General features: G+C 36.5%; 1 protein-coding gene across 1 annotated transcript; it reads right to left on the bottom strand.

Annotated features, from left to right (window-relative positions):
- Window positions 1-39: 39 nt before the first annotated feature.
- On the bottom strand, window positions 40-12,213 carry LOC111595552 (pro-resilin). Its single transcript, XM_023309345.2, has 5 exons — window positions 12,125-12,213; window positions 11,798-11,891; window positions 1,227-1,343; window positions 499-579; window positions 40-428 (listed from the first exon to the last, which is right to left on the bottom strand). Exons 2-5 carry the CDS (start codon window positions 11,825-11,827, stop codon window positions 138-140), a joined length of 519 nt encoding a protein of 172 aa, XP_023165113.1. The 5' UTR covers window positions 11,828-11,891; window positions 12,125-12,213; the 3' UTR covers window positions 40-137.
- Window positions 12,214-20,351: the final 8,138 nt, after the last annotated feature.

The following is a 20,351-nucleotide window of genomic DNA, read 5'->3' as shown; positions in this document are numbered from 1 at the left end:
TTTTATAAAAAATTTATCAATAATTTTTATTGTTATAGCATAAAGTTTAGACATTTGTTATGGAATTCACAACAAGATAATGACGACAGACATAACTCAAAACGCGATACGGACCGAGCTCTGCTCCCTCTTTCTTTCTAGTATTTGTAGCCACCGGCACCACCGCCGCCGCCACCACCACGTCCGCCTGCTGCTGGTCCCTGTGGGAACTGAGCCTCACCCTCATAGCTGACGTCCGCATGGTAGCCAGTCTTCCAGTCGGCCGTGTAGCGTACCACCTGAGTGCGTCCGTCGGGTAGCTGGACGCGATACTCGCCAGTCACCACATCGCCGTCGCTGGAAGCCTTGTGCGCGTAGTCGTTGGCTGTGTCTGGATCCTGGACAGCATACTCGAAGTCGAATGGCATGCCGGGCATATGTACATGATCCTGTTTGTGCAAAATTAAAGATTAGTCGGCCGGTAGATATTGTGGGAGCTGAGCAACTAAATATACTTACATCGCCGGGTTGACCGGGAATGGGGCGTGTAGGAGATGGTGCAGGACGTGAACCACCGTTTCGACCGGGCTGAGCGGGTTGCTATAAGTGTGGATAATATTAGCTTAAGATGTTTGACAGTTAGTGTAAGTCACTAATTCTCAAAATGTTCACTTCCAAAGGTGAGAGTAACTACTTTCATTGTGGAATTTTAATAAATGAACTTTCATTCGCTTAAGTTGACTTGCAATTGCAACTTGGCCAAAAGCTTAGTCAATATGATTGCCGTAAAGGGTTAACTCATTCCTGACTCTGGCCAAGATGTGTTTTGATACGCCTGTGATTTTGCCACTCTGCCGCAACCCGCAACCTCTGTCAGTTGACAAATGCAACATCATTCAGGTCGACATTCAAATTGAAAAGTCTATTCCCATCTCTGTCGCAGTCAAAGGTGATGCCGGCTGCATGACGCTGAACATTTATAGAGTAAAGTGTTGATGGCCTATGAATGCATCGAGTCTTGGGCTTGACTGATGATTGCGCCGACAGACAGACAGATGGACCGAGGGACAGCCGGACTGGACTGGCTGTTGGTTAAGCGGCATAAAAGCCAGACACCAGGTTAAAAGTCGAGTGAAGGGCCCGAGTGAAAATTATGGCCATAATTAGCCATTGGCTTTAATTCAGTTTGCGGCACTTCAGCTGGATTTTTGCGGCTATTGATGGCTGTATGTCGCTGGCATACTCACGAATGGTTTATTAGGCTCCGGGTAGTCATAGCCGTTCTTGGTGGGCGGCAAGTACGCGTTCGAGCCGGGCGCTATCTGGGCGTAAGCGTAGGCGGCGATGGCAGCAAGTGATAAGCTCTGCAAAAAAAGAGTAAATAAACCAAATGAAATGTGGTAAAGCAAACAAAAAATCTTGGCATTTATAGGCATTCAAGTAGAAGCGCTAAAAAAGGTTAAATTAGAAACACAAAAGAGAAAAAAAGACAAAGTGAGCGGCAAACAAAAATAGAAGCTGCGATAAGATCGCGCCTGACATTCAACCGAAGCTCTAGCAGTCTTGCTCTTGCTCTGGGGCAGGTGCAACCGTTGCTAAACCGAAGCAAATGCTATTGCAATTGACTCGTATTTAGAATGCGGTCCACTCGAAAGGGCAACAAATGGCGGAGGTTAGAAGCTGACAATTAAGGCGGATCCACAGATTTATGGTTGCAGCTAACTGAAAACGTCAACCAACTCATCTGTTTTTTTGCTTTTACATTTTTTCTCGGCCCCCAAACATGGCTAATTGACACATGCAACGCAGCCTGCCACAGCCATCCATCAAGCTGGCTAAGCTCAGCCAGCTCCAGAGCTCAGAAGCCAGCTGCTGTTGGCCTCTTGTCAGCTGCCTGTCGGTCTTTCAATTAGCATTTGCTAACTGCAGCTTCGGCTGCGGATTGCGGAAATGTTTGTAACTGCAACGTCTCTGTACTATAATATACACATATATAAAATGTATTCTATGTTAAATAATACAAATATGCTTAGCTATTGATCATTGTGTCGGGGCAGCGCTTAGCCATGGTCAATGCCAAAGTCAACGGCAAACTGCTTTAAATTGTTCGCTCATCTATAAATTGCGCATAAGACGCGTGCACAGGTGCGAACAGTCTAAAACACTTTGAAATGTAATTAATATATTTATATGTAGTATTTAGCAATTTTTATTTATTATTTATTTGCATATTTAATTCATTTAACATGTCTTTATATCTACCTATCTGATGCTAAAAGTCTTTATCTTTCCAAGTACTTGCAAGGAGTATAATGATTTAATCAAGAAGTATGTAACGTATCGAAGTAGTTATATCCAAAAAATATTAAGTATATATTATTACTTTAAGAAACTGAAGTATGAAGACTTTTTCAAATTAATAATAAAAACATGATATATATATTAAAGCCATTTTCGTTCAAAAATAAATACATACAAATTAAATAAAAAAAAAAAAAAAATTAGCAAGAGGACTCTATTGAAAGAGTACTAAAAGTGTTAAGTAAATTAAAATATAAATATAATAAATAAAATATAATGAAAAATAAAAATATATTTTATCAGTTTTCTGTCTATAAGGAATATCAATTAAAATTTTAAGGTATTCAAATTGTCTTTTATGTTGAGAAATACGTTTAAGCATTGTATTTCAACAAATTTGAGATAACAATTAATTTTCAATTACTATTGTGCTTTTAATTGATTCAAATGGTTTGTTTAATTCATGCTTGTTTCATTTAATAAACTAACTAAATTAGCTCAATTACTCGCAACAGGCGCTCAGTGGGTGGTCCCAACCTTCAAGGAGCCCAAGTTAAAGGCAATAAGCATGTCAACGGCAATTTTTGCATGTTAAACAAATGCAATTACCGTTAACGAAAAAACGAAAAAAAAACGATAGAAAACTTAAGAAAACTAAATTAAATAAAAGGCAAAGTCAAAGAGCGGCCAACAAATTGCCGCAACAGCCGACGACAGTTCGAATGTCGAACGACAAACGATAAAGATATACCAAAGAGATTGAGATAGATAAAGCCTTGCATTTAACTGCATACCCAACAGCAACAATAAGAAGAAGACCAGCAACAATAGAGATAGACACAGCAACAGCAACAGCAACAGCTGTAAATCGAGTTAAGTCTTCGTCTTTGCTGTGACTTGGTCTTCTACAAAGCAGCTGTTGGAGAATTGAATCAGCGTTGTTGTTAATAGTACAGTGGTACAAGAGTTGCTACAACGAGTAAGTTTGTCAGAATATGTAAAATGGAGATAAGAAATTTTATTATTGAAAAAGCATTACAAACTTCTGAGGCTTGACAATTAAAATTAATTTATTAAATATGCTTGATTATAAAAAAATAAGTGGCAGCTTCATTTTATAACTTTGTATCACCCCTGTTCACCATGAGCAGCTCTGCTTTGGGTTTTTGGTCTTAGCTAAATTCTGTTCACAGCTCCAATTATGCCTGGTTGAAGGTTCTTAATGGTCTGCGGTCTGGCTGTGGCATGATTTGTGGTGTTCGCACACCTTGACGCTTAGTTTTTTGCAGCTTGAGACATTGATCTTGCGATCACATATTTTGTATATGCATATACACATAAGTATATGCTAAAAACCTTATGTATAAGTCATTAAAGCACGAGCCGGCTCGCATTGAAATATCATTAATCGCGCATAATCTAATAAATAGCAATTGTTCGCTTTGTGCGGCATTAAACGTGCATTATTTTTTTTATGTTTGGATATTTTATATTGAATTTATCTTTTTTTGCCGCATGCTGAGTTGTTAATTACATTTATAAGCCTTTTGATTATAAATATTAAATATATTGAATGAAATCAACAAGTATTTTGTTAAACAATTCCATTATTAATCAGCCCAATCAGCGGAAGTAAACTTGGTCAGCACATTGTTTCCAGCCGAAAAGCAACAAAAAAATGCTATATAAAGCCTGAATTTATCTTCAATTCCCGCAACTCTCGTGTTGCATGTCGCACACGCCCACTTTGTCAGCCGCGCGTCAAGTTGAAGGTTGAGCGGCAACGAAAAATAAATTAAAAAAAAAAACGAGCAGAAATTAATTACAGGTAGGCAGTGGTGGGTGAGACACGTTCGATGCCTCTGCCACTTGCTGATTTTGATTCTATTGCCATTTCGGGGCAATTAACACAGACACAGCGAAAAGACACGAGTTTGAACTTGACGTGAATTCGCGGCTGGCGCTCCAAATTATATGGTCTGTAAAATTATAGCATAAGCACCTGATAATTTAGGCGGTAATATGGAATGGAAAAATGCCTTTTGCTAATATACAATTGACTGTTAGACCAAAAATTGTTAATCGTAATTTAAGAACTTATTTATGGGCATGTTAATCAACAGAAGAAACTAAAAGCATTATTTTAGTTAACTAATGATTATTAAATAAGAGCATAATTTATTTTAAAGTTTTAATGTTTTGCTTTTAGTAATTATGTAGCTATTTACTTTGAAATCCTATTATTTCCCAATTGGCAAGCTAACTTCCATGCTTTTTGATTCAATCAATTAGACAATAAGTCGATTCATCAGTTAGAAGAAATTAATTTATAAATATTATTTATTTTTATTTCATATATATTGTTAAAAATAAGTAAATAAATTATCAAAAAATAAGTTAACTGTGTTTGATTTATTTTAAAATGATTCGGATACATTATATGTTATTTGAGAACATTTGTATAATAATTAATTATCAAAGAGAATTATATGAAAAATCTATAATTATAATTATATACTGTAATTTGTATTCATGAAGTTATTGTGAATTGTATTATTTATGTTATACTATTTTTTTAAGTAAATAGCCAAAGATTAACTCACATCATAATTTGTAATAATCTGAGTCAAGACAAAGTCAGTTTCTTGTTATTTAAGGTATTAAGACTTTTTGCTTGGTATTTGAGAGCATTTTCGCAGACATTTAAAAGTCTTCTACAATAAAATAAGAAGAAAAACCAATTTAGAATATCATAAAAAGCTTTGGATTCACGCTGAGATGATCACGAGTCTATGCGAACATGGCTTGAGAATCTGCACATTTGTCTCGCTTCGTCTGCACACTTGATCACGACCTAGTTTAAAGCGCGCCATCAAATTACCTAACTGAACTAAAGAAGTATGAAAGATAAATAATAAAAACACAAATACATATATGACAATTGCATATTGCGGCTAAATGGCAAGCACGGCTGGCAAATTGATTTATGAGCGGTTAACATTTAATACAAGTAGTATATATGGTTTACGGATTTATGGAGGCAATAAAATTGTTTGCACTTAAATGTCTTCATAAAGCGTTTAGCTGGGTTCCAAGGAGCATTTAAAATAATTAATTTAATTGGCCAAACGTCTCTCGAACACATTCACATTCGATTGCATCTCATGACATTTGCCAGGCAGCATTTGTTTTTTGCTATCTCGAAGCTTTTACTCGGACTGCCTTTGAACTGTGTTGTGAACTATTATGAACTGTTATTAAGTCATCAGCAGCTAAAGTTGCAAGCACTTGCCTTCATTTTAAGCGGCACCCTAGACAACATTCTGCAACGCCTACACAGATCTAACCAAGGCGATGACGATGGCGATGGCGGCTTCGATGGCGATGACGATGACATGGCGTGCCTAACGAGGCAAGCTCTTAACCAGGCTGCCTCTCTTTTTTATTCTTCTATAAATATGTAGATGCATGCGGTTTTTTTGCAACTTGTTGTTGTAAATTTATGGAATTCGCAACGTTCCCAGCAATTAAGCAGAGTTAACAAAGTTTGTTTTTGGAGCGAGAAGAAAAAGAAACGTAAAAACGTAAAACTCCTCTACATTGATGTGAGATAGCGCATTAGCATTAGTGCAACAGCTGCCACATACACTTGCAACTAGCAACTTGCAACATGCACGACAACACCACGCTAGCTAGCTCAGTAGAACAACAAACATTTGGCTGACCTTTTCATCGTTTGTTGCATGTTGCAGAGTTTTTTTTGTCTGCCCCCACTTTGGGGCATTGAAATGCAAATTTGGCCAAATAAAAGTTAATGGGCCATGTGAATGGCAAAAAAAAAACAAATCCAAAAGCTAAAACCACAACAGCCTCCTGCTCCACCTTTAGCCCCTTCCCCACCTCCTTCTACTCCAGCCGCTGCTGCTGCCGCTCGTGAGTATGTGCAATGGGAAATGACTTTTATTGCCTGGTTTTTCTTCAGCTGTTTTTCTACATGCATCTGTTTTTTTTTTGTGAAGTTTGTTGTTTAAGTCTTTTGTTTGGCCTCTGCTGCGATTTCAATCAACCAATTTTTTTTCTGTATTTTGCGCAATTTGCTCGCGTGCTGACTTCACTTGCAGTCGATTGTCGAAAAAATGTACCGAAGAGAAAAAAGAAGAAAAATTTTGCAGTGGCAGTCGGCAGGAGGCACGAGATAAAATTCCATGCCAAGGACAATGCCAAAGATCAAAGGCTGTGGCTTTGGCGCGCGTCTGGCGCACGAATCTGCCCAAGCTAAAGTGGGATAGTCAGCAAGTTCACTGAGACTTCATTTTTTGAGTATGTGTTTTGATATTTGGGAGCGGGCAGACGATATGGGAAAAATATCGAGTCACAATAGTTGGCGGCCTGCTTTGAAGTTTTGGCTGTGTTAAAAAAAGATTTATAAACAGCATTTGACATTCTCTTCTATAATTCTACATTGGATTCCTCTTTTAAATGTTAAAAGTAAAAGGTGAGAAATGTTGTACAATTATTAGAGGAAAGCAAATTAAATTCAAATGTTAATTTAAAATATATTTAATATAATTTGTATCTAAGCAAAGTATTCCTAAAGTTCTTAACTACATTGCTGCACTTCATATCTAAAATATGTTTTCGGTTGCCCGTTCACCGCATTAACCCTATTTAACCCGAATTTAGTGGCTATAAGCCACAGATCGTAAACGCGACATAAAACCTCTCATAAAATTATCGCCGCTAGCAACTGCATAAAGATATTAACCTTTTTGCAAATAACCAAAAAAAACGTAAACAAAAAAGGCAAAAAAAAAAAATTCATGTACAGCATTCAAATTACCAGCAAGAAAAATATGATGAAAAAGAAGAAAAAATATATATCTGTCAAATTATATATTACAGTCATCGGGTGTTGCAAGTATCTCAAGTAGTTGCTGAAGGCAATTTGAAAATTGTGAGACTAGAAAAAACGTGTTTAAAAATTAATAAAAACGTTGTGGGCGGCTTGGAAGCCAAAGCAATCGCAGATGCAGTTGCACGGTGGCAAGAAATTAGAGGAAAGCGAGGAAAATTGTAAATCGAAAATATTGAAAAATTGGGCAGAACTAATTTAAGTTGGTATGAAGTAGAGCTGAGCTGTGAACGGTTATTGCAAAGTATTTTGCTTAACATTTGAAATTTTCCTTGTGGACCACAAGCCCATTGAACTAATTTTTAGGCATCTGCTGTTGGCCAGGCTTTGAAATGCCAGCAATTGAAGTACAAAGTGAAGCTATGCAATTACAAATGCCTTTCTGCAGCGCTCTCAACAGCTTTACAGCCACATTGCGCATACGCCACGTTGAACGTTTGGCAATTAGCCACCGCGAAGGCGGCGGCTGCTGCTGCTGCTGCTGCCGTTCTGCATGCTGCTTACTTGCTTTTGTAATCAGCTGAAATTTCGATTTAATTAGATTACCACACATACCCACAGCTAAACCGAGATGGTTTTCGACAAAGCACAAGCTGCATTCAAGCAACATTACAATTCTTTTTTTCTTTCATTTTAGTTTTTTGTGCACAACATTTGCCAAAGACAATAAAACCGCAGCTAACAATTGCAGCCGTCGCATTATCCCATCTCTTGAAAATTGCCTTGACTAAAATATTTTTGTGCATATTTCTTCTTTTTCATTATTTTATGTTGTTTCTAGCTAACCGCAGCAATTGTTATTATTATCATTATTATTACTTTTATTGTTGGCTCACATGCAATGAGGATGCGTCTGACCCGTAGCTCAATTACGCCAATCTCAGCAACAGCAACCAGCTAATGAAATCTCGCAAATCATTTCAATTAAAATCAAATTTGTAATACAACAAGAATCGAATGAAATGCTAACACCCTTCAGTGTCGACTATTGTATACACTATATTTAAGATCTTATGCTCATGTTATATATATTTCGAAAATAAGAGAAATAGAAAAATTAAGAAAAAATAAAGATCAGATATGCTTAAACAAATTTTCCATCTATATTTATATATCTTACTCAATGTATATTATTTAATAATTTGCAGCTTGTTAGCGTTCATGCTGTCCTACAAGAAAAGTTCTCTGCGCAATGTCTAGATGCTAATTTCGGGCAGGGTATTCAAATGCCTGAAATGCATTGGGCGCACAATTGGGCAATTGTTCACACTTCAATCGTCATCGGCCTTTGGGGCATAGTAGCTCTGACTGTGACTATGACTGCGACGTGGATGTGGCTGTGGCTGCGTGGCTGTATGGCAATAATCAGTCGTCTAATCAAAGCCAGCATTGACCTATGAGGCTTTGACGTTGCGCCTGGCTGGCTTGCATTGGAAAATTACACAGATTCCGGGCACATGCAGCAGCAATACCAACAGCAACAGCAGCAGCTGCTGCTGCTTATTGGGAATCTACCATGCAGCCTGCCCTGGCTTCATCAGCGAAATCATCAGCCAAATATCAAACGATGCATATTTTATGTCTGTCATTTGAAATTCAAAAGCGTGCCGAGCGGCGGATGCGTTTGACTGCCATCATTTTCGGGGTTTATGACAGGCGCTCTGTACTGCGCTTTTTCAGGTTTTTTTGGCGTGCGAAAATGAGCAGCTGAAAAGCGAAATATTAATATATGCGCCCAGTAGCGTTCAACCTGGGCTCTGGGTTTGCTTGAACATTGTTTTTGCCAGGGAGACAAACGAAATGAACATGTTCAACACGTTTGGCAGGCAGCTCTGGCTCTGGCTCTGGCATTGGCTCGGGCCTGAGTCTGGGTCTGTCTAGCGATTGTCTAGCTGCGACTTTTTGCCTTTTTGTTTCATGATCTGTTTTTGCCTGCCTGTTCGAGTGCTCCCCAAAGGTTGGGCTCTGACCCGCAGTGTCCCATGGGCAGGCATAGTCTACATTTGGGCGTGTCTAGCACGCTACAAAAAAAATCCAAAAAAATTATAAGAATAACTAAAAAATAAAGAAAAAACGCCAGCGAAAAGTCAAAAAGTTACAAGCGGCAAATTACACGCGTCTGGCAAGCGACTACCCCAGCCCGGGCCCCTTTTCTCTCAGCTGTCTGTGGTACCTTTGCCAGTTATCTGCTTGGCAGGCCAGGCATTAAAAAAACACCACCAGACATAGCCAGGCAGACAGAGTCGTCTGCATAGCATCCAAGTGTCGCACCAACAATTTAGCACGCCCTTTTTTCTCTCCATGTGCCACCTTTGCCTTTGCTTCATGTTGCAGTTAAGTCTGCTTTATTTGTTGCCTGCTTTACGGAGCCACACACACACACACACACACATAGCCAGCTATCCTTTTCAGAAGAGGTGCATGTGGCGGGTCTTTAATAGGAACAAGTGAAAGTTCGGGCGCTAGACTACAAGCGGCTATAAAAAGTAACTAAAGTGTGGATCCTTTATGTTAGTATATTATGTAACTAATATAAAACTATTTTTGAGTAAAATAAAATGTATACATTCTTTTTTAAATATAATTATATAACTTTAGTAATGAAAACTACATATTTGGATATTAATAATGTTTGTCAATTATGGTTTAAAACTATGCGTTTACTTAATTCATTTGGTAACTATTTCTTTGTAATATAGAAATTTTAATTAGGGTTAGCTAATGAAATATTTATAATTATATATTCATTTTTTAACATAAATGATGTTGGGAATATTAAAAATTCCAAACAAATTAAAATATTCCTCGTTTCGTTGATTTTTATTTTGGAAATTTTTTATAACATTTTTGATTTCAGATAACAGCTATAAATTGGTTAACAAGTTTGCGTAATTGGTATTTACCTCCTACTCGTAGGCCTTATTAAATGTTTATTTAAATAAAGACAAAAATAAGTAAAGTGTATTTTTTTTATTATTGTAATATTATTTTTGAACACTTTCTGTATTTTTCTTCACTTCTTCCTAAATGTTCACTTATCAATATTATCTATAGAACATTCTTTTTGCTTATTCCTTTAATTTTCTACTCAACAATTTCCACGCAGCCTGAGCATATATCAATTCTTTTTTGCACATCAGCTATAAGGACACTTAGTACGTGAATGGGCGTTTCTGTGTACCCCATTTATTTGCGGAAACCTCGTATGGGAATGCCAAGTGTTTAGCTGGCAGTTGTTGAAAATAATCAAATATTATTGCTGCTGATTTGGGCGTACTCGTATTTTAGGTAAAACCAACAGCTGCTGCCAGATGAGACAAAAACTGTTCCAAATCCCCCTAAAGTATGCTCGAGTACTGCATGTGTGTGTGTGGGTGTGCCTGTGTGAGTGTACTTCTGAGCCTTTCTGACATATATTACGCACAGCTCTTAAGTGTCTTTGATTATTTGCAATTTGTTCGATTTGGGACTTTCGCTTTGCCACTTCAGGCTGCCTGACAGCCAGTTCACTCGATATCGAAGTTATGTAATCGTTTTTGTTACCATTGACGCCAAGTGTTGCCAAATTGTGTGTGTGTGTGTGTGTCTGCGTGTGCGTGTGTGTGTTTGCCAGGCACTCGACTAGTTTCGGTAGTTGGGCAAACAGCTTGGCTTTGCTCTGCGCTTCTCGTTTTTATTTGTTTTTCCTGCTACAGATTTAAATTATGAGCAGCTAACAAAGTTTGAGCATGCAATCAAAAGCAAATCCACCTCACATATGTATCAGTGGCAGACCGCATGATAAAAACTGAGCTAAGCTCAGTGATGGCCCCACCGCCTCTAAAGAAAAATGACAACGGACAGCAGAGTTCACCGAATGCGTCCATCAGACCCCATACAAATGGTTGAGGCCAGCACGTGTGTGTCCGGGCAACACATCCTTATAAACAAATTTGACATATAACAAGCTTAACTTGTTGTCCTCTGTGCGGGCTATTGTTCCAGTGTTCAGCATTTGTTCATGTGCTGGATGCTTGAAAAAGCTCAAATGATTTGTTTGCTGCTGATTTATGTAGGCTTAGGATTTGTGTACCGAAAAATCAGAGTTTAGACTGCGTAACAAAACAAACTACAGCTGAAGCGCTTACACAAAATCAGTTATAGAAAACTGCAGTGTAACCAAAAATACTTTATGATTATATATGTGGAATATATTAGAAAATACCATTATTACATATATATTATATTTATTTTCATCAGTATATATCATAGTAATATTTTTTATAGCTCAAAACTTTTTTTATTTTGATCAAATGTTTCATCTCGAATAATGCTGCTTTAAATAATTTTATAATTTTAAATAGCATAAATAAATGAAATGGAATTTTTTTTTTTGTATTTTAAAGCTATTTTGTTGAACTATTTAATATATAACATTTAGTTAATAATTATTTTTATTAATGTTTTCACTTTGTATTAAATGTTGTACACTTTTATATTATTATATTAATATTATTATTTTTAAGTAATTTAATTCAAAAAAAGGATTATTTTTAATCATTTAGTTTTTTTTTTTTAATTTTTTTTGTAGTTTTATAAAATAACAAATAAAACAAATATACTTACAAGCAACACAAACGATTTGAAGGACATCATTTTGAATAAATTTGAATTTAGATGGCGAGGCTTCACTTGGAATTAATGTTAAGTGTAATCCGGGCTAAATTAATAGTAAATAAAATTTATGAAATTAAACAGAAACCAAAGCTAAAAACTAAAGTAAACAAGTGCCTTGATTTGAACTCTTTAAGATTCACTTTCAATTTGAAAGATATTCAATAATATTTAGTCGATCGTTTTTGAGTAGTATATTGTTTGGCACACGTTTTCAACACACAAAACACTTCAAATGTCCTTTTGCAGCACTTGTAATTGAAATTGAACGACTCTCACTTTCAACTGGGCCAATAGCTAAAGCTTGGCTATTGTTATGCAATTGTTGTTGCTTTTTTCTATGCCAAGCAGCACAAGTACCGCACAAAGTACACGAACGTTTTGAATTAGGGTAGACAATGGAGATGCGCTTGCTTTTTATAATCAACGCGCAGTCGCAGCCGCCAGCAGCGGCAGTGACGGAGACTGAGGCAGCGCGTCGGCAGCGACACCGCGTTGCCAACTGCACCCAAAAAATAAAGCTATGAAACAAATGTTGTTCAGATACAACAATTGAGGCAGGTTCAAAGCGCTGAACTTCTAGATCATCTTCGCAGAGGCAACAATCTCATCTCGCGCTCTCTGGCTCGCGCTCACGTTTTGAAAATGAGCGTGGGGAGCATGTTGCTCTTTGCCGCTCAGCGCGGAGAGCAGATGCTGAGTGTTGAAGTGAAAAATGTTGCAGATCATCGACAGCAGCAACAGCAACGACCATTGCTGTTGTTGCTGCTGATGATGATGATGATAGTTGATGATAAATGAATAGACGATGATCATTCGAACAAGTTGTAGCTTGGCGGATGTATAACAAGTTGCTTGAATTTTGTATTTTATTAAATGTTGCTGCCAGTCGGAGGAATTAGAGACTGCCTGAGGCAGCGTTTTGTAGAAACGCCCGCAATGACTTCATTAAATGCACAAAATTTGATATTTAAGTTTTTATGACTGGCTTTCAAGTTCTGGCCCTGCAGCTGAGACTCAGGCCGAGATTGCAGTTGAAGCTGGAGCTAGAGCTGGAGTTGGAAGTGGGATGCGCCTCCTCCATGAAAATGTCACTGCGAATGTCAGATGAACGCTTGGGCGATAGTTTTGCTGTGCTGCCTCTGCTGGGCGGTCTGCCCTTTGAGAAAGCCTGGGAGAATGCCGAGAACACCAAGAACAACAACTAGCTGGCAACACCGAAACGTGACAAAGCCAACGAGTGAAAATTGCACAAGCTGTGAACGTGTTCACGTAAGTTACATATATAAATATATATATATATAAATATATATATATATATATATATATATATATATATATATATATATATATATATATATATGTATATATTTATAGACAGAGAGAGAAAGAGAGATAGGTATTTGCAGCTACTAACCGCAGCAGGCATGCTGTGCCTCATGTTTGATGTCAAAATTCAATCTTTGACGTGAGGTTCATGCTAAAAATCATAACTTATCTATTTGGCAGCGCTACACGATGCTGTCATGTGGCGACACGTGTTGCCAAAGGGTTTCAATCTGCAACTAGCACAAGGTACTTCCTCTTCCTTACCAAAAAGCCAACTTCTTCAATTACCAATTAACCTTGATCGTTCAGGCAAAACCGATACAATAAAAATGAAATGAAATCATTTTGATGTACCCAAGATTAAATAACAATTATAAGCAATTCATTTTTGATTGCTGATTTCTGCGGCTGTTATAATTTTATTACCCACTTAAGGAGTGTGCGTATAATTGTGTGTGTGTTTTAAATATAGAAATAATTGTTAGGGAACAGTTGGTTTGAGAAGTCGAAGACTGCATGCACTTAATATAAAACATAATTACTTCAATTGTAAATTATTTGTGGGCAAATAAAAATATGACGAACTTTCATACTTTGGATAGTTTTTTATGACTTGAGGTGCGATTTATTTAGCTGACTCAATTAATGTGAATTAGCTTCAATAATGTTTATGATGTCTGAATACTAATGATCTGTGATATATGTTAAGGAAGCTTATCAAGTAAGACATATGATGATGATGCATAAAATTTTGGCATGAAATGTTAAGTATATGAGAAAAGTTTAATTATCGCTTAATGTATAAATAAAAAAGAATTATAAGAATTAATATACAAAAGAAAATATTCTCATATTATTTTAATTAACAAAAACTTAAGTTGCTTATATTTTTTTTGGTTCAATTTATTACAGTTACTCGGGAAATTATTATTTACAAAACATTATTACATATATAAACATAGCTAAATTCTAATAATATAAAATTTATTTTACTTGCTGGCGCCTAATAGAGTCCTAGGGGAGCGCTCTAAGTACTCTTGTAAAATCTATATATTTGCATTAATATTATTAACATTTTTATTATATTAAATTATTCTGCTTCGGAATATTATTTATTTTTCTAATAATAAATATCTGTTTACAATTAAATAAAATACAGCTTACACAATTAATTGTAGATCAGTTGAACGCCGCTCTTTATTTACAATACCTAAAATATCCCATTAACTTGGCTTTTCAAGATCAAAGACATAACTGACCTAACTACCATATGACAAGCTCTTTCAAATACTCAATAGACCCACTTCTGTTTGTGTTTGAGTAATGTTTAAGATACAATATAAATGGTATAAGATATTTATAGTTTTGGCTGCTTCGATTTCCGTGGCACTTAAGCTTTTTTTGGTATTGTGCATGACTGTCAAACTGTCATAACAACATAATACCCGTTAACAATAACAAAGTAACATACGCACACGCACTCACAGATCTGGTTCAGTCGCAGTCCCCAACTTGACCCATGTGCTCAAGGGCTATGAAATTTCTTAGAGCATCACTCCAAATGTTAGCTGGAGTGCATTTTGTGGTAGCTGCGATTACGAAAAGATTATTTAAAATGTAATTAGAGCAAATAGCATTTCACAAAAAAAAAAGAAAAAATAAAAAAATATATATATATAAATAAACGAAGGCAATATGATGAACATTTTCGATACAAAGCAACAAACTTGACATGAATTTACGCTTGGGCAACATTTGTTGCCCCCTAAAACAGAAACTTTGTCAGCGCAGCTCGAAAAGTTGCAGTTTCTCAAAATTCGATCGTTTGTCAAGTCCAAAGACGATGACGCTGCCAACTTGGCGGGGGAAAGACCTGAAAACTTGCCAACAACTTCAAGTGTACAATGCGAACGTCCCGTAATTAATAACGTGATGTACTTCAGGCTAAAACGGAAGCTCACAACAAAAAACCAAAAGCAGAGCAGCTGTGAGACAGCTTCAAAAGTAAAAAAAAATATCGTTAACAAATTTTCGGCTAAAATATGTTGCTGATGACATTTTGAAGCCAGCACTGGTGCAGTTGTTGGTGTTGTTGCTATTGATTATTGAATTGTTGCGATGCTGCACAAATTAACATTTAAAAGAACAGACAAAAATTCTGCCAGCGTTCGCCGCTTTGAAGCATTTAAAAATGTTTTCATACCCTGTAGAAAATGGGAAAGGTATAGACACAAATATATATTTCAATTATTAATAATAATTAAATTAATTTTATTGTTATTATTTATTAATCTCTTGGCGACAAAGCGACACATATAGCTTTGAATAACCCAGGACTTTAACCTTTTAACACATAGCTTAACAATAATAAATTACTAAGCTTAATTAAGCATCAGAAATGTAATAATTAAGATCAACAAAGTACAAATAGATCTTAAAATAGTATAAAAAGCTGGTTTCCTTCCTAATAGAGTACAGGGTTTATCGTGTACCTTCTATCAATTGTGGCTATGTCAACAATAGGTAGTCCAGGTTGCTGCAGTAGCAACACAATACCTTGGAGCCTTAGTGTAATATGGGTATAAGCACAGTCATTGCCAAATGAGGTCTTTGCATGATTATGCCAAATGACAAACACTTACTGGCTCATGGACAGAAGACTGTAGCTAAGCACTCTTTACAATGTACTCCTTTATAAGTCAATCATCATGAAGCTAAGGAATTCAACTAATGGGTATTGAGTCAATCACAACAATCTAAGTACTATTTAACATAGCTAATGCCATATTATACATGTATATAAAACACAAAAATGAATAAGGATTTTAGATACTGATTAACGAAATGATGACAAATGTTAAACTACCAAAGACTGGCAAGCCATAAATATATATTTAATAGAATCGAAAATCAACAAGATCTTATGGTATACCACGAAAGATATTCTTTAAGTTAGCTTTAATTAATTGGTATCTGTTAGTCGATTTTGTTAATTCCAATGAAAATGTTGCAGCATTTTCGATTTTCTGCGAATTTGTTTTTGCGCATTTCGTGCAACATTTAGGCGAATCACCTGTTGCCCGTTGTTGTTGTTGTCGCTGTCGCTGTTGTTGTTTTTGTTGTTTTGGGGGAATAGAATAGAAACCCCAAAGACATTCCACGTCGTTGCGGGCGCACCTATATTTTGTTGTTTTGTTTCTTGGCCAAAAATGAGTGAATTAGAATAGCAAACTATGTAATTGCCGCGTTTATTGCCGCCAGCGAGCGATTGTTGCTGTTGTCAGTTGCTGTTGTTGTTGTTGTGATGTCTGCTTTGCTGCTGCCGTGTTTGGTGTGAGAAGTGGTTGTTGTTGAAGCTGCAGTTGATGTTGCTGTTGAAGCCATCCAGATGCACCAGGTAATTTGCATATTTTTGTGAGGTGTGGGGATTACCTTTTAAAAATGGGTTAAATGTCTTTTGGCCACGCGGCTGTGCAAAGCAATCTGCAAAAATAGTTGCTTAGCTAACTTGAGACTTAGAAGAAGACAACAAAAATATTGATAAATTTTAATTCAGATATATTATTGGTAAGAATTAGCTATAAGTAAATAATAATAAATATAAAAAATAAGGAAAAAAATAAAAACTAATAAAGTGGTTGAAAGAAATGTTTACATATTTTTTTTTTTATTTTGGAAAAAATACTTTAAATAAATAGAAAAAAAGAAAACAATATTTTTCAAATTGTAATTTAATTTTAAGCAAATCAATAAATAATAAAGAAGAATTTTTAGGCCCTATAAGACGTACTCAAAAAGAATAGAGCAAAGGAAATGATAAGGTAATAATAATATGATACGTGATAGACTATATATAATGCACCTCCTATATATGCTATGAAGCCTGCTTGAAAAACACTCATTTACAGTTTAATTTAGTTAATTAAAATAGTTTTTCTTTACTTTGTATTGCGCAGAAACTTTTAACTATCATCATTATCTATGTTAAATATTAGAATTTTCTCTGTATTTCATTTCTCATTAAGTTGCTTTTCCTATCAGTGGATCTGAGTCTATTTTTCTGGATTGCGCTCATTATTTTCTTAACTACACAGATAAGTTTTTTTCGCTCCCGCATTTTGTTTTTTTTTTATTATTTTTTTGTTTTATTTTATACTTTATTTCTAGCAAACTGGAACTAAAAGGAAGCTTTCCCTGTCACTTGCCACACTCGCCACCATTTTTCTTAATGGAAATTTTCATGCGCTTGGCTTTTCTTTAGACAAATTAAGCGAATTTTTTTCACACCTTCCCTGCTGCGGCATCCCTTTTCATTGTCGTCATCGTCTTTGGGTTTAAGTCGCTGCACTTCCGTTTATTGCACCCGAAAGTTGTGCAAAAACTTTGCACCTAACATAAATCACATTTCAGCAACGCCCTACAGACAGCCACGCCCAGCGACACGCTCGTTGTATGAGTGTATGCGCGAGCGAGCGTGTTTGTCTGTGTGTGTATGACGGCTGCATTTGCATATTCCAATTTCACATTTAATCAATTTAACGCATACACATACAAACATATCCATGCAAAAACAACGCAACAAACACGACTGCAGGGTCCGGATTCTGGGCTGAGTCCAGGATCAGTTTGTCTCCACCTCCTCGTCTGTCTCTTTTGCTCGGCTGTCCCGGGTGCTGTCCGGGCCATCTAGACAATTGCCCGTGTTGTCCTCCCCCGTCGCCGGCTGCCTTTCACATCATTTATCCTTGTTAATTTTTATTTAGCAAGCTAAAGGAAATCACGACACGCTTGCCGTCCTTATCCGGCGAGAGGTTGTGGGATGCTGAGCGATTGAGCCGTAACCTGCGTTGACTTGTTTACGTGTTTACGTTGCGCTGTTCATTTCACGCAGCTAGCTGCATAGATACTTTGTGCAGCGACTGTTGACGTTGATGCTGTTGTCAGTGGCGCATCAAGGCATCCGGGCAAACACGTTAAGAGCCCGCAGCTTGTACTACAAGACACGAATCGGTTAAGAAGACAGATTTAATTATTTTAGTTTGTTTGTGCTGAAGCCTCTACATGACCAAAGTGCACGGATGCATGCAAAGGTAGCAGAAAGCGCGTAGTTTAATTAATAGAAACTCGAGGCTTTGCTTAACATAAATATAGGTATCATTACTTAAATAATAGTCAAGATCATTTAATATGATCTCAATTTGAAATTGAATTTATTAAAGTTAAAGTTATCGATAACAAATAACAATTATCGATCACATGTAATATAAAACTTGATTGTCTATTCGTTTATAGCATTTAATTGAGATCGATTTCAGTTTAAATTCGATTTTGGCTTGAAATATTTATTTAAGTTAATCAAATATTTATCCATGTGATATCGATTAAAATTTTTTAAACTTAACTTAAATTCCTTTCATATTTCATAGATAATGGGTTCTACCATTTAGCTGATCATAGTAATAAATGACATCATAACTATATACCTCAGTTTCACTTCTAATATTGAAGATTATGAAGTTATCGATAACAAATGATTACGACTAAGCTGATTATATATTTCCCAATGTGATTGCAATCAAATTTGAATTAGATTTCAAATTAAATTTATTAAAAACTTTAGCTAGAATAAGACTTGAATCGAATTTGATTGCGCCCGAGTAATCGATAACAAGCCAGCTGCTCCAATTTATCAAAAAGTTTCTTCTTATGAGCTGGTCACACCCGTCATAAAAACGATATCAATTTCGAGCCTCATTTCAATTTTACTTAAATGCTTTTTTATGTGACATCTTCTGTTTTTAAATAGGTAGAGTCTGCTTAGTGGTTGGCCTTTAGGGGAATACCCTTCGTGTTTTTTCAGTTTGACTTAAAATAACGGCAATAGTGCAGTTCGCTAAAAATGAAATATAATGTAAGAAATTAAGTGGGTATAATAATTTAATATTTAAATACTTATATTCCTAATACAATTTCTATATGTAGGGTATGTTTGGCTCAGATTGACATCCGCTCGAATAATTTTCTCATTTGGAATGATGTGAATAGAAAAAACTGCTTGCTTATATATATATATACATATATATAACGATAATTTGAAAAGGCCCATCTGTGCTCATTTATCAAAAACAGACAACGACAAACCTTTAGCCAAGTTTCCAAGCCATGGCCACGTCTCGGCCGGGCGCGGCATCGGCAATGGCAGCGGCTTATCAATTGCATTTGGAGCCCTGGGCCGCATTTGGCTCCATAAGTTGGCAAAAGTGCTAGCTAAAATGGAGGGAAATAGAAAATCTAAAGCATTTAACTTGCAATGACAGCGGCACCCAAAAACCCAGCAGCTAATGGTCAAAACTTATCGTCAAACTTAAATGGGATTTTATTATCGCAGCCAAAACTTCTTTTCATATGCCACGCAGCAACATTAGCAGCAGCAGAGGCGGAGTCGAAAAAAATATCATAAAAGTGGGCGAGGTCTGAGAGTTTTTGCAAGTTGGTGTCGTGGGGGCGTGTCACATAGCTTTTTTATAGTCACCAACATTTTTTCTCTTTGCGACGGCTAATGTGCTGATTTATATAATAACCATAATTCTGATGTAATTATAATGCACTTGGTTCTCATAGTTGTTGCGGTCGGTTGTTCCGTTTGTTCTGTTGTTGTTGTTGTTATTTTTCTATTTATTTGGGGCAGCCTTCATAAGTTTTTGTGGCAAGTTGCACTTGTCAAATTTGCATTGTGTATTCGCTTTTAATTAACCCACGAATTACTTAATTATAAAATAACAATTGCACCATCATAACATAAAGACGCATAACAAACGAGTGCACTTTGCCACGGATCTCAGCAGCACATGTGAGCGCCAGTTGCCGAGTTGCAACTAGGCATCTTGTTGCGGTTTCTGTTTTGGCAATTAATGTCAATCACTTGGCTCCCATACGAATGCCGCAGAGCAGCCCGAAGACACAACGGTTCTAAGCTATGCGAGCAATGCCAGCATGGTACAGCCTGTGTTTTTTCCCCCGGCCAATGATGATGCAGTTCGTCATAATGAGGTTGCGTCTCGTTAGGTGGCAGCTGCAGCTGGGTGAGTGGGCTGCTTGGCAAGCAGGTTGAGCTGCTCCGAACTTCGACAAATTAGAATCCAAACCTTTTAATGTCAAATCAATTAAACATTTTGCC

The sequence above is a fragment of the Drosophila hydei genome, unplaced genomic scaffold (assembly GCF_003285905.1).
Source record: "Drosophila hydei strain 15085-1641.00,03,60 unplaced genomic scaffold, DhydRS2 tig00000060-arrow-pilon, whole genome shotgun sequence".
NCBI classification, from domain to species: domain Eukaryota; kingdom Metazoa; phylum Arthropoda; class Insecta; order Diptera; family Drosophilidae; genus Drosophila; species Drosophila hydei.
The sequence above is the reverse complement of the archived record's forward strand: the minus strand, read 5'-3'. Positions and strand labels throughout refer to the sequence as shown.

What these genes read in the sequence shown, in the direction of transcription:
- LOC111595552 (XM_023309345.2), bottom strand. Translation starts at nt 11,827, where the DNA reads ATGATGTCCTTCAAATCGTTTGTGTTGCTT. An exon ending in TCAAATCGTTTGTGTTGCTT is followed by an intron (nt 1,344 to 11,797) that starts GTAAGTATATTT and finishes CTTTTTTTGCAG; the next exon opens with AGCTTATCACTTGCTGCCAT. An exon ending in TTCCCGGTCAACCCGGCGAT is followed by an intron (nt 429 to 498) that starts GTAAGTATATTT and finishes TTGCACAAACAG; the next exon opens with GATCATGTACATATGCCCGG.